The following is a 14,728-nucleotide window of genomic DNA, read 5'->3' on the forward strand; positions in this document are numbered from 1 at the left end:
CGTTTCAGGTCTGGGACCCTTCATCAGAACTGGAAAAAGCTGGAGATGTTTCGGCAGAGAGGTGTGATAAATGGCAGTTAGAAAGATTACCTGTAATCATCTGGCATTATTCTCTGACTATATAAGCTGTGTCTTTATGCATCTCTCCACTCCACCTGACGAAGGAGCAGCGCTCCGAAAGCTTGTGATTTCAAATAAAACTGTTGGACTATAACCTGGTGTTGTGTGACTTCTTACATTTATCCACCACAGTCCAACACCGGCATCTCCACACCAGGAGATTTATTAGATTGGCACCAGGGAGAAGTGACTTACGTGGAGAGACTAGAGAAGTTGGACTGTACTTAATTAAATCCTGTTACATAGAATCATAGAAAGTTACAGCACGGAAGGAGGCCATTTTGGCCCATTGTGTCTGCGCCGGCCAACAGAGCGCTATCCAGCCTAATCCCACTTCCTAGCTCTTGGTCCTCAGCCCTGCAGGTTTCAGCATCCCAAGTGCACATCCAAGTACTTTTTAAATGTGGTTAGGGTTCCTGCCTCTACCACCCTTTCAGGCAGTGAGTTCCAGACCCCCACAACCCTCTGGGTGAAGAAATTTCCCCTCAAATCCCCTCTAAACCTTTCCCCAATTACTTTAAATCTGTGCCCCCTGGTTTTTGACCCCTCTGCTAAGGGAAATAGGTCCTTTCTATCCACTTTATCTATGCCCCTCATAATTTTATACACCTCAATAAGGTCTCTCCTCAGCCTCCTCTGTTCCAAGGAAAACAGACCCAGCCTATCCAGTCTTTCCTCATAGTGAAGATTCTCTACTCCCGGCAACATCCTTGTAAATCTCCTCTGTACCCTCTCTAGTGCAATCGCATCTTTCCTGTAAAGGGGTGACCAGAACTGCACGCAGTACTCTAGCTGAGGCCTAACTAGTGTTTTGTACAGTTGAAGCATAGCCCCCTGCTCTTGTATTCTATGCCACGGCTAATAAAGGCCTTCTTAACTACCTTATCTACCTGGCCTGCTACCTTCAGGGATCTGTGGACATGCACTCCAATGTCCCTTTGTTCCTCTACACTACTCAGTGTCCTACCATTTAATTTGTATTCCCTTTCCTTGTTAGCCTGCCCTAAATGCATTACCTCACACTTCTCCGGATTGAATTCCATTTGCCACTGTTCTGCCCACTTCACCAATTTATTAATATCTTCCTGCAGTCTACAGCTTCCTTCTTCAGTATCAACCACACAGCCGATTTTAGTATTATCTGCAAACTTCTTAATCATACCCCCTATATTCAAGTCTAGATCATCATTGATATATACCACAAAAAGCAAGGGACCTAGTACTGAGCCCTGCGGAACCCCACTGGAAACAGCCTTCCAGTCACAAAAACACCCATCAACCATTATCCTCTGCTTCCTGTCTCCGAGCCAGTTTTGAATCCAACTTGACAGTTTGCCCTGGATCCCATGGGCTTTTAACTTTGTGACCAGTCTGCCATGTGGAACCTTATCAAAAGCCTTGCTGAAGTCCATATACACTACATCAAACGCACTACCCTCATCTACCCTCGTTACCTCCTCAAAAAATTCAATCACATTCGTCAGACACGACCTTCCCTTAACAAATCCGTGCTGACTATCCTTGATTAATCCATGTCTTTCTAAATGAAGATTTATCTTGTCCTTCAGAATTCTTTCCAATAATTTTCCCACCACCGAGGTTAGGCTGACTGGCCTGTAATTACTTGGTCTATCCTTTTCTCCCTTTTTAAACAAGGGTACCACATTAGCAGTCCTGTAGTCCTCTGGCACCACACCTAAAGCCAGAGAGGATTGAAAAATGATGGTCAGGGCTTCTGCTATTTCCTCTTTTGCTTCACTTAACAGCCTGGGATACATTTCATCCGGGCCTGGGGATTTATCCACTTGTAAAGCTGCTAAACCCCTTAATACTTCCTCTCTCACTATGTTTATTTCATCTAGTATTTCACACTCCTCCCCCGATAGCAATGTCTGCTTCGCCCCTCTCCTTTGTGAAAACAGACGCAAAGTATTCATTAAGAACCCTACCGACGTCTCCCGCCTCCACACACAGATTACCCTCATGATCTCTAATAGGCCCTACCCTTTCTTTAGTTATCCTCTTAATATATTTATAAAACATCTTTGGGTTTTCCTTGATTTTACTTGCCAAGAATTTTTCATGCTCTCTCTTTGCTTTCCTAATATTCTTTTTAATTGCACCCCTGCACTTTCTGTACTCCTCTAAAGATTCTGGAGTATTTAGCCCTCGGTATCTCTCATACGCCTCCCTTTTATTTCTTTATCCTACCCTGTGTGTCTCTAGACATCCAGGAGGCTCTAGATTTGTTAGTCCCACCTTTTTCCTTTAAGGGCACATATTTGGTCTGAACCCTCCGGATCTCCTCCTTGAATGCCTCCCACTGCTCTGACACTGATTTACCTTCAAGTAGATGTTTCCGGTCCACTATGGCTAAACCCCGTCTGAGCTTAGCAAAATTTGCTTTTCCCCAATTTAGAATTTTTATTCCTGGTCTATCCTTGTCCTTTTCCATAACTACCTTAAAGCTAACAGAATTATGGTCACTAGCACCAAAATGCTCCCCCACTGATACGCCTTCTACCTGCCCAGCTTCATTCCCTAAAACTAAGTCCAGGACCGCCCCCTCCCTTGTTGGGCTTGCTACATACTGACTAAAAAAGTTCTCCTGGACGCATTTTAGGAATTCCGCACCCTCTATACCCATCACACTAATTTTATCCCAGTTAATATTGGGGTAGTTGAAATCCCCTAATATTACTGCCCTATTGTTTTTGCACTTCAGAAATTTGTCTACATATTTGTTCTATCTCCCTCTCACTGTTTGGGGGTCTGTAGTACACTCCCAGCAGTGATCGCCCCTTTTTTTTTTCAATTCGACTCATATGGTCTCGTTTGATGATCCCTCCAACATATTATCCCTCCTCACATCTGTAATAGTTTCTTTAATCAATACCACAACCCCCCCTCTCTTTTTACCTCCCTCTCTATCCCATCTGAAAATCCTGTAACCAGCAATGTTGAGCTGCCATACCTGCCACTCTTTCAGCCACGTCTCTGTAATAGCTATAATATCATAGTCCCAAGTATCTACCTGTGCCCCAGCTCATCTGCCTTGTTCGCTATACTCCTTACATTGACATATATACCATTTAGTACAGGCAAACCTCCTTGTTGACTACTATCTAGCCCTTGATAGGCGGTTAGGATCAGATCAGCCATGATCTTATTGAATAGCGGAGCAGGCTCGAGGGGCCGATTGGCCTACTCCTGCTCCTATTTCTTATGTTCCTCAGTCCTTCCAATTTACTTCCTACGTTTTTGTTTTCCAATTCCAGTTTTTCTTCCCTCCCTATTGACTCTATACTTAGGTTCCCATCCCCCTGCCAAGCTAGTTTAAACCCTCCCCAACAGCACTAGCAAATCCTCCCGCAAGGATATTGGTCCCGTTCCCGTTGTGGTGCAACCCATCTGGCTTGTAGAGGTCCCACCTCCCCCAGAAACTGTTCCAATTCCTCAGGAATCTAAAGCCCTCCCTCCTACGCCATCTCTCCAGCCACGCATTCATCTGCTCTATCTTCCTATTTCTGTACTCACTAGCACGTGGCACTGGTAGTAATCCGGAGAATACTATCTTTGAGGTCCTGCTTTTTAACCTCTTCCCTAGCTCCCTAAACTCTGCCTGCAGGACCTCATCCCTCTTCCTACCTATGTCGTTGGTAACGATATGGACCACAACCACTGGCTGTTCACCCTCCCCCCTCAGAATGCCCTGCAGCCATTCAATGACATCCTTGACCCTGGCACCGGGGAGGCAACATACCATCCTGGAGTCATGTCTGCGGCCCCAGAAACACCTGTCTGCTCCCCTAACTATTGAATCCCCTATCACTATTGCTCTCTCTCTTCTCTTTCTCCCCTGCCTGTGCAGCTGAGCCTTCCATGGTGCTGTGGACTTGGCTCTGGCTGCACTCCCCAGAGAAACCATCGCCCTCACCAGTACTCAGCACCGAATACTGGTTGGTGAGCAAGATGTGCTCCGGGGACTCCTGCACTACCTGCCAGGTTCTCCTCTTCTGTCTGACGATCACCCATTCCCTCTCTGCCTGCACACTCTTAAGCTGCGGGGTGACCACCTCCCGAAACGTGCTACCCACGTAGCTCTCAGCCTCGCGGATGGACAGCAGTGACTGCAGCCGCCGCTCAAGCTCCGTAACCCGGTGCTCGAGCTGCTGTAGCTGGCGACACTTCCCGCATATGTTACATCGCTAATCTTTTCCAGTTCTGACGAAAGGTCATCGACCCGATACGTTAACTCTGTTTCTCTCTCTGCATGCTGCCTGACCTGCTGAGTGTTTCCAGTATTTTCTGTTTATATTTCAGATTTCCAGCATCCGCAGTATTTTGCTTTTGTATTAGAGAAGCTGGGGTTGTTCTCCTTAGAGCAGAGAAGGTTAAGGGGCGATTTAACAGAGGTGTTCAAAATTATGAGGGGTTTTGATAGAGTCAAGAGAGAGAAACTGTTTCCACTGGTGGGAGGGTCGGTAACCGGAGGACACAGATTTAAGATAATTGGCAAAAACTCCAGAGGGTGATAAGGAGAATTATTTTTACTCATCGAGTTATGATCTGGATTGGGTTGGATTGTCTGAAAGGTGGTGGAAGCAGATTCAATAGTAACTTTCAAGAGAGAACTGGATATATATTTAAAAAGGAAAAATGTGCAGGGCTGTGGTAAAAGAGCAGGGGAGCGGGATCAATTGGTTACTCCTTCAGAGAGGCATGATGAGCCGAATGGCCTCCTTTCTGTGCTGTATTATTCTATGTTAAAAGCCCCGAGCAATAACATAACTCAATGAAAGTTTAGAGGTCAATATCAAACTATATGCAGCAGGCCAGCAACGACAGTGCAGGAACCTCTTGATTTACCGGCACCTAAATAACCGGAAATCTCTTAACCGGCAAAATTCAGGAGTAGGTTCAGGTAAGTTTTACTTCATATTAGTGGCCGTTCCTGGATCTGTGGCTGTGTAACCGGGGTTCCTGCACCTGTTGCTAAGCAACAGGGATGCCTGGATCTTGTGGCTGGGGTTCCTGCACCTGTTGCTAAGCAACAGGGAAGCCTGGATCTGTTGCTGTGTACGGGGCTCTTTACTATACCTCTCTGTAACCCGGACTTTTTGATAAACCGGCACCACGCCGGTCCCGGATAAAAAAGAGTTTCCTGTATAAGGATTTGATAGGGTAGAGAGAGTCCGGCGGGGAAGTCCACAACAAGGGGGCATAAGCTTAAAATTACAGCTGGTGCATTCAGGGGTGATGTAAGGAAGCATTTCTTCACACAAAGGGGAGTGGAAATCTGGAACACTCTCCCTCAAAAAACTGTTGAGGCTGGGGGTCCATTAAAAATTTAAGAACCGAGATTGATCAATTTTTGTTAATTAAAGGTAATAAGGGTTAAGGAAGCAAGGCGGGTAAATGGAGTTGCGAAACAGATCAGCCATGATCTAATTGAATGGCGGAACAGGCTCAACGGGCTGAAAGGAAGGAACAGGAGTAGACCAATGTTCCTAAGCTTGTAACAGTCAACCAGCTGCAGCAAGACTGAACCAATCAACAGGAACTTAGAAAGATCATTAAAAACTAGGACAAGAGGCACCGTTGTAAAAGTCCCAACACAGATCAAGTTCAGGGCCATAGGTAACCAATCAGGTCAGATACTGGACAGGGGAGGTTGGGATCAGGTCTGTAGGTCATGGAACGTACATTGGGAAAGGACTTGATCATGATTTCAGGGCTCCAAAGGGGGCATGCATTTGGGTTAAGCAAGTGGATATTGCGCCTGTAGGGGATTAAAAATCAGAAGAAATAGGCAAACAACGTGAGGAAGGAAAGCGAGAGATAGCGGCTCTTGTATTGCTCCCCCGACCCAACGGGATGAGCCGTTTGGGCAACACGGCACTTGGCGAATGACGGCGTCAACGCCAACATCATCTCACCTGTTCGGACAGCGTTGCGAGCCTGGTTGACCGTCATCTGGCCCGTCATGTGCATCAGAACCTTGGCCTGCGGGTTGGTAGCCGGCCCGTGTGTCGCTGAGATCACTGCGGTGGGGAGCGGTGGCGTCGGACTGATCGGCCTGCTGAAGTCCAGGCCGTTTCCGGGAGCTTTCGGCTGAGGCGCCACCGCCGGTAAAGGCACCACAGTGGTTACCCCTCGTCCCACCTGTGCTGTCACTGCCGCTGGCAACTTCGACTGGCCTGTCCCGGAAGTTGCCCTGCAAATCATTTCAAATTGCAAGAGTGAAATAGTAGGCTGAATATGGAGTTGCCTTTTTTACACGTGAAGTATTCTACACGTGAACATTCTGCATTTGAACCATCTCCCTTAATTTTTAAGTCATCTTGGCATCCTGTTCTTCTGTCCCCCAACCACCCACCTCATGAAATGCATGAGGGATGCTTCATATAAATGCAGATGGCTTTGCCATATCCTCCGGTGCGATGGGAGATATCCAGGAATGGAAGGGCGGTGGGGGGGGGGGGCGGGTGTACTTATCAACATGAACAATCTCGCTCTCTCTCTCAAGCTCAGCAATAGTTGAGGCAGGATTCGTTTAAAAAAACGAAATCAAAAAACAGAAAAATGCGAGAAATATTCAGCAGCAATGTTCCCTTTAAGCTGTGTGGCCGTGCAGCGCCCTGGAACTCCCACACAGTCAGCTCGGCGGCTTTTAAATGGAAAAACTGCGCAAGCGCGGAATTTTGAATGGGCCGCGTGGCCCGCCAAAGGGGCAGCATGGTCCAAAAAGAAAAAATAATCAGAGGGAACCCATTGCTCAGCAGGTCAAGCAGCATCGGTGGAGACGTATGGAAGGCTGTGAAGTGCCTAATCGAAAGACGTACAAAATTATGAGGGGCATAGATAGGGTAGATAGAAAGGAACTTTTCCCCTTAGTAGAGGGGTCAATAACCAGGGGGCATAGTTTCAAGGTAAGGGGCAGGAGGTTTAGAGGGGATTTGAGGAAAATCTTTTTCACCCAGAGGGTGGTTGAAATCTGGAACTCACTGCCTGAAAGGGTGGTAGAGGCAGGAACCCTCACAACATTCAAGAAGCATTTAGATGAGCACTTGAAACGCCATAGCATACAAGGCTACGGACCAAGTGCTGGAAAATGGGATTAGAATAAACAGGGCTTGATGGCCGGTGCGGACACGATGGGCCGAAGGGCCTCTTTCTGTGCCGTATAATTCCATGACTCTATGAGGTGCTGTTCCTTGAGCTTCACTGGAAGAGTATAGGAGGCCGAGGACAGAGAGGTCAGAGTGGGAGTGGGGCGGAGAATTCTCTCCGCAGATGCTGCCCGTCCTGCTGAGTATTCCCAGCATTTTCTGTTTTTATTTCAGGTCTCCAGCATTCGCAGTCATTTTGCTTTTGTAATTAAAAAAAAAAAAAGTTGTATTATTTAATTAACTATGTGGTTCTGTGCCAATGAAAAAACATAAAACATCAAGTGGCAAACCACTGCCGCTACCCTGCCAGGACCACTGCTTTACAAGAGGGACATGCTGAGCAGGCCGCAGCGCCACCAGTCCACCCACCCGCAGAGCGGCTTTGTTAAGCAAGCTATCCGTGGTATAACGATGGCCACGGCAGGTTTTATGTCTGTCACGCCAGCTGATCCCGAGCAAGACGGAACCCAACTGGGCTAGAGGCATGTCGGAGCAACAGAAATAACTGCAATCAGTTCATGTTAATAAGTACCCCCCTCCATTTCTGGATATCTCCCATCGCACCGGAGGATATGGCAAAGCCATCTGCATTTATATAAAGCATCCCTCATGCATTTCATGAGGTGGGTGGTTGGGGAACAGAAGAACAGGATGCCAATTAAGGGAGATGGTTCAAATGCACAGTCAAAGAGGTAGGTTTTCAAGAGGCCTTTGAAGAAGGGAGAGTTATAGCCAGGTAACGTGGTTTAGGAGGAGTTTTCCAAAAAGCAAGAAGTTATGACTGTAAAAAAAAAGCCTCCCAACGTAGGTGTACGTTTAGACAGGCAAAACACCAGACAAATTATTATCGCCATGCATATGTAAGAAAATATGCCTGGGATTTGATATCAGAATACGTGACCCAATACAGACTCTAGACTGACAGACAAATGCCTGGAGTGAAGCCCTTAACTCCTTACAAAGGATCAATATCCTCTTCTCTATGCCACTGACTCCATCGCTTAATTGTGATTCCACAATATAGGCTCAAGCTTTGATTATATGCCTGAACAATTTGTCTGCTCATCCAGGTCAGGTTTATGTGTGGGCCGCATTCTTTAAGATGTACATTTTACAACAACTTGCATTTACAGGAAACTTTCTGGTATCCGGCACGGACGGGACCAACGTGGTGCCGGTTCATCAACAATTCCGGATAACCGAACGCTATAGTAAAAGATACGGAGCTCAGAGCTCCGTATAAAGCAAAAAACCCTGTTGGCTTCAAAACAATCGGCACAAGTTGCAAGCGTCTCTGTAGCTTAGCAACAGCTTCAGCTACACCCTTGCACAGCAACAAATCAATTAAAAAAAGTAACTAAAAGTAAAAAAAGTTACCTGAACCGACTCCTGAATTTTGCCGGTGGATAGAACGTTCTGGTTATTTAGGGGCCGGTTAATCGAAAGTTTCCTGTATATAGTACCTATAATGTAGTAAAATGTCCCAAGACACTTCACAGGAGCGTAATCTGACAAAAAAAATGTAACGGGCCTAAGAAGGCGATATTAGGACAGGTGACCAAAAGCTTAGTCATAAAGGTAGGTTTTAAGGAGCGTCTTAAAGGAGTAGAGGGGGTTGGAGAGGTTTAGGGGGGGGAATTACAGAGTTTGGGGCTGAGGCTGCTGAAGGCACGGCCACCAATGGTGGAGTGAAGGAAGTTGGGGATGCACAAGAGGCCAGAATTGGAGGAGCGCCGAGATCTCGGAGGGTTGTAGGACTGGAGGAGGTTACAGAGCTAGGGAGGGGTGAAGCCACGGTGGGATTTGAACACAAGGATGAGAATTTTTAAATTGTGGTTTTCAGGGACCGGGAGCCAATGTAGGTGAGCACAGGGGGGGGCAATGGGTGAACGGGACTTAACTCTTCAGGGCTCTTAAGAATAAATAACTCTCAAAAGGGAAGATTGTGCATGGTCTGTGGATGAAGCAGGCTTGACAGGCCTCAAGAGCTTTGCTCGTTCCATGCTTGAACTTAAGTGATAATAGAGTAAATGTGAAGTTGCAGTTCCCATCTCACTTCAACATGAGAAAATGGGTTATCCGTTGTGCCACAGGTCTGCATCTGTGCAGGCCAGTACTTTTGACCTGCGCACTGCATTTTCCTATTACACATTCCAGCCTAAAAATCCTGAAGGCAAATATTGATGACTGTAAGACTACAAACAGATTTTAATTAAAATTCAAAATGAGAAGGAACCTTGGGCACACTAACACATGCTCAATGAATTTAAAAACATCTCGTCAGAGCAAAGTATTTTACACAGATCATTTAAAACGCAAGGGCATAATTTGATGCCATACGGGAAAAAAATTAGTATTTTCAGCAGACATAGAAACATAGAAGATAGGAGCAGGAGTAGGCCATTCGGCCCTTTGAGCCTGCTCCGCCATTCAATGAGATCATGGCTGATCATCCAATTTCAGTACCCTGTCCCTGCCTTCTCCCCATATCCCTTGATCCTTTTAGCCTCAAGAAATATATCCAACTCTTTCTTGAATATATTTAATGAACTGGCCTCCGCCGCCCTCTGTGACAGAGAATTCCACAGGTTCACCACTCTCTGGGTGAAGAAATTCCTCCTCATTTCAGTCCTAAATGGCTTACCCCTTATCCTTAGACTATGACCCCTGTTTCTGGACTCCCTGGCCATCAGAAACATCCTTCCTGCATCTAGTCTGTCCAGACCTGACAGAACTTTATAGGTTTCGATGATATCCCCTCTCAATCTTCTAAACTCCAGTGAGTATAAGCCCAATCGACACAATCGCTCCTCATACGTCATTCCTGCCATCCCAGGTATCAGCCTGGTGAATCTTCGCTGCACTCCCTCCATGGCAAGAACATCCTTCCTCAGGTAAGGTGACCAAAACTGCACACAATACTCAAGGTGCGGTCTCACCAAGGCCCTGTACAACTGTAGCAAGACATCCTTGTTCCTGTACTCGAACCCCTCTTGCTACGAAGGCCAACATACCATTTGCCTTCTTAACTGCCTGCTGCACCTGCATGCTTACCTTCAGCGACTGGTGCACAATAACACCCAGGTCTCTTTGCACTTCCCCTTCTCTCAATCTATTGCCATTCAAATAATAATCTGCCTTCCTGTTTTTGCCACCAAAGTGGATAACCTCACATTTATCCACATTATAGTGCATTTGCCATGTTTCTGCCCAATCACCCAACCTGTCCAAATCGTACTGGAGTTTTACGACATCCTCCTCACAGCTTACCCTCCCACCCAGCTTTGTGTCGTCTGCAAATTTGGAGATATTACATCCAATTCCCTCGTCCAGATCATTAATATATATTGTGAACAGCTGGGGTCCTAGGACCGATCCTTGCGGTACCCCACTAGTCACTGCCTGCCACTCGGAAAACGACCCGTTTATTCCAACTCTTTGCTTTCTGTCCGCCAACCAGTTCTCTATCCAAGTCAATACCTTGCCCCCAATCCCATGTGCCTTAATTTTGCACGCTAATCTCTTATGTGGGACCTTATCGAAAGCCTTCTGAAAGTCCAAATACACCACATCCACTGGTTCTCCCTTATCTATTTTACCAGTTACATCCTCAAAAAATTCCAGTAGACTAGTCAAGCATGATTTACCTTTTGTAAATCCATGTTGACTTTGTCCGATCCTGTCACTGCTTTCCAAGTGCTCTGCTATTACATCTTTTATAATAGACTCTAGCATTTTCCCCACTACCGATGTCAGGCTTACCGGGTTATCAATTTAAAAGCACCTTTAAAAATTCTGTTTGAAGAAAATGGCTTGTAAGTAAGGCTGGAACTCTTCTCTTGAAAAAAGGCTGAGGGGTGACCTAATAGAGGTCTTTAAAATTATGAAAAATGTTGATAGAGTGAATAGAGAGAGCATAACTAGAGGCCATCAATATAAGATAGTCACCAAGAAATCCAATAGGGAATTCAGAAGAAACTTTTTACCCAGAGTGGTGAGAATGTGGAACTCGCGACCACAGGGAGTGGTTGAAGTGAATAGTATAGATGCATTTAAGGGGAGGCTAGACAAGCATATGAGGGAGAAGGGAATAGAGGGTTATGCTGATAGATTTAGATGAGGAAAGACAGGAGGAGGCTCGAGTGGAGCATAAGCGCCGGCATGGACTGGTTGGGCCGAATGGCCTGTTTCTGTGCCGTATATCCTATGTAAGATTGCCACCAGTTCAAGTTACATTTTAACAGAATGATGCGTTAGTCTTAAAACTTGATTCTGCGTAGCAATCCATCGATGATAAAAAAAATCCTAAGTCTGCACACACTTTCAGTCCACAAAACTTTATTTCTGGTTACCATGCCTTTTGTCACACTTTGTGTGTTAACTTTTTTAATTCCGACATCTACATTTAAAATGGAAACCGCCTATAAACTTGTCATGTTGCAATGACACCCTCCTGCCAGTGGTGACGCTGTAGCGCCTAGTTTTGCGTCTCCCAGCTCCTCAATCTGTACTGTCGAGAAACTCCTATGTTTCAACCAATGCTACACTTCTGCGGTAAGTTTTGAATATTAGCTATAAATAATAACATAAAATCAAAGTATATAACAACAAGGACAGAATGCATGGCGTAAAATGGAGAGATGAACTAGTAATAGGCTAAATGTTTTGGATATAGCATACATTTCTTGTAAGTGTCAGACTAATTTCTTGTAGCATTTTGCCCCATCACACTTGGTAACAGTCCTGTTATAAAAAAACCACAGGAGCTCCACAAGTTTTATTTTATTACTCCTTTTCGGGACGTGGGCGCCTCTAGTTGCAGGGAAGATGGTGGTGTGCCTTCTACAGTCTGTGGTCTTGTTGTTCTTTGCAATGCCTTTTTTTGATACAACTAGGCCAATTCAGAAGGCAGTTGAGAGTCAACCTCTTTGCTGCGGGTCTAGAGTCACATAGAGGCCAGACCAGGTAAGGACGGCAGGTTTCCCTCCCTAAAGGACATTAGTGAACCAGTTGGGTTTTTAAACAACAACTTCATGGTCACTTTTTACCTCCAGATTTTAATTTATGAAACTGAATTCAAATTCCCAAACCAGTGGGATTCGAACGAACTTTCTCTGGATCATCAGTCCAGTAATGTGACCACTGCACTACACAGGAGTACAGTGGTGCCATGCAATATGATAATGCTTTAAACTAGGTTCTTTATCGCAGAACTGACTTACTGACCTTGTTACAGGAGCCATGTAGTTCCCAGGAAAAACACCAATTTTGCCCGTGTGCATAGACGTTCCCTTGAACCATCCGTCTTGACAGCGCTCCAGCACAAGAAATATCTCCCCCTTTCGCAACTCCAGCTCATCCTCTTTGCGGGGAGTGTACGGATACAAAGCAACATACCTACATGCACAGATGAAACTTATCAGTCAAAGGAGCCAAGCTGGCTGTGGTTGGAGCCAAGGACTACTGTAGAGCTGCAAAACGCAGCAAGAATTCCCGTCTGGCCTGTAATTGACGCATTCATTTGAAGAATGCAGAGAAATGACATTTGGTGGCCTGAAAGGAGCACATGCACCTACACTTTAACAGCACAAGAATACATTGTGCATTACAAGGCAGAAGGCTCCTGCTCTTGTAAAGCAGCACATCCAGACTTACTTTGAGCAGTACTACGAGTATACAAAATAAACACAAGATAATGGATGAATACAGACGATGCATTGTTAAACACTAAAAAAAATGTAAAATACTGTTTGTACCTTATCTTATCCAAAACTACTTCATAGCCACCTAACTTCCTCAGGAATCGAAGAACGTGTGTTATGTTTTGTGTTAAAAGTAAAAAGATACTTCAATTCTAGTGCGTGGAACACAATGCTGGGGTGTCATGCAATGCTAGCTAGTAGGTAAGCAATGAGGTGAAGGTATTTGCTACAATTACTATTTGAGACATCTCTAGAAAAGAGAAGTCTTAGAAATGACCTGATAGAAATCTTCAGTTAAAAATGGATTCGCTAGGGTAGATATGGAGATGATGGGCAGGATTTTCATTGGGCCGTGGAGGCGGGATTGGAGGCGTGTGGGGGGTTAAAATCCCGAAATCGGGGGGCACGAACCCATCCCACCCCCAACCCGCCTCCATGCCAGTTTCAAAGGAGGCGGGTACCCAACCCGCACTGGGACCCGCCTCCCCGAGGCGGGAAGGGGATTAGTGCCAATTAACAGGCAGTTTTTAGCCTAATCCCTATTTTTAATGTTGAAGTGTGGGATTCCCGATGGCTCCAAGTTAGAGGAGGCGGACCGTCGGGATGAAGGGCTTGGAGGGGTCGAGATGTCCAGTGTTCAGGTGAGTGATGGGTGCATGAGTGCAGAGGTAAGTGTGTTTGGTGTGTGTAAAGTGTTTAAAGAAGTTCTACTAACCTTTACTTACCTTTACAGCCTTCCTTCCTTCAGGTCTCGGGAGTCCCTCATCTCACCGGCACAGAAAACAGAATGGCTGCGAGCTGTCAAAATTTGCAGCATTCAGCTTTCTGTTCCAGGAAGATCTCTAAATCAGCCTGAGAGGAAGGAATTAACCTGGAGTACAGATTGTCAATGTTTGACAGCTTCAAACAGCTGTCAAACGCTGATATTTCATCCGTCAAAAGGTCTTGACAGATGAAATATCAATCTGTGACGTCACCTGTTGCCGGGTGGCCCTTAATTGGCCTGCTGAGCCCGCCCAGCGGGCTCAACAAGGTCAATCAAGTCTAAATCGCGTGGGTTGGCTAGACCTCGATAGAGGTGGGACTACAACCCCGAAAGTTGTAGTCCCGCCTCCTCAATGAAAATCCAGCCCCATGTTTCCACTTGTGGGGGAGTCCAAAACTAGGGGCCGTAAACATAGAAACGTAGAAAAATAGGAGCAGGAGTAGGCCATTCGGCCCTTCGCGCCTGCTCCGCCATTCAATATGATCATGGCTGATCCTCTATCTCAATACCATATTCCTGCTCTCTCCCCATACCCCTTGAAAATCTATCTATCTCCTTCTTAAATATATTCAGTGACTTGGCCTCCACAGCCTTCTGTGGTAGAGAATTCCACAGGTTCACCACCCTCAGTGAAGAAATTTCTCCTCATCTCGGTCCTAAATGTCCTACCCAATATCCTGAGACTGTGACCCCTCGTTCTGGAGCCCCCAGCCAGGGGAAACATCCTCCCTGCATCCAGTCTGTCTAGCCCTGTCAGAATTTTATACGTTTCAATGAGTTACAAGATAGTTCCTAATAAATTCAATAAGAAATTTAGGAGAAACCTCTTTACCCAGGGAGTGGTTAGAATGTGGAACTCGCTACCACAGGAAGTGGTTCAGGCGAATAGCACAGATGCATTTCAGGGGAAGTTAGATAAGTAGACGAGGGAGAAAGGAATAGAAGGATATGCTGATAGGGTGAGATGA

The 14,728-nt window shown here is 45.8% G+C and overlaps 1 protein-coding gene across 3 annotated transcripts in view; it reads right to left on the reverse strand.

Moving 5' to 3' along the window:
- The window catches only part of sh3rf1 (SH3 domain containing ring finger 1), a 214,542-nt gene that overhangs the window by 16,173 nt on the left and 183,641 nt on the right, over window positions 1–14,728 (reverse strand). For all 3 annotated transcript variants that reach the window (XM_085975577.1, XM_085975656.1, XM_085975616.1), the window contains 2 exons: window positions 12,519–12,689; window positions 6,060–6,337 (listed from right to left, as the gene is read on the reverse strand). In XM_085975577.1, coding sequence (XP_085831703.1) covers window positions 6,060–6,337; window positions 12,519–12,689 — 449 coding nt within the window. The remainder of the gene's footprint in view (window positions 1–6,059; window positions 6,338–12,518; window positions 12,690–14,728) is intronic.

Source organism: Somniosus microcephalus, chromosome 1 (genome assembly GCF_052327205.1).
Source record: "Somniosus microcephalus isolate GS21.2 chromosome 1, FLI_Smic_1.0, whole genome shotgun sequence".
Lineage (NCBI taxonomy): Eukaryota > Metazoa > Chordata > Chondrichthyes > Squaliformes > Somniosidae > Somniosus > Somniosus microcephalus.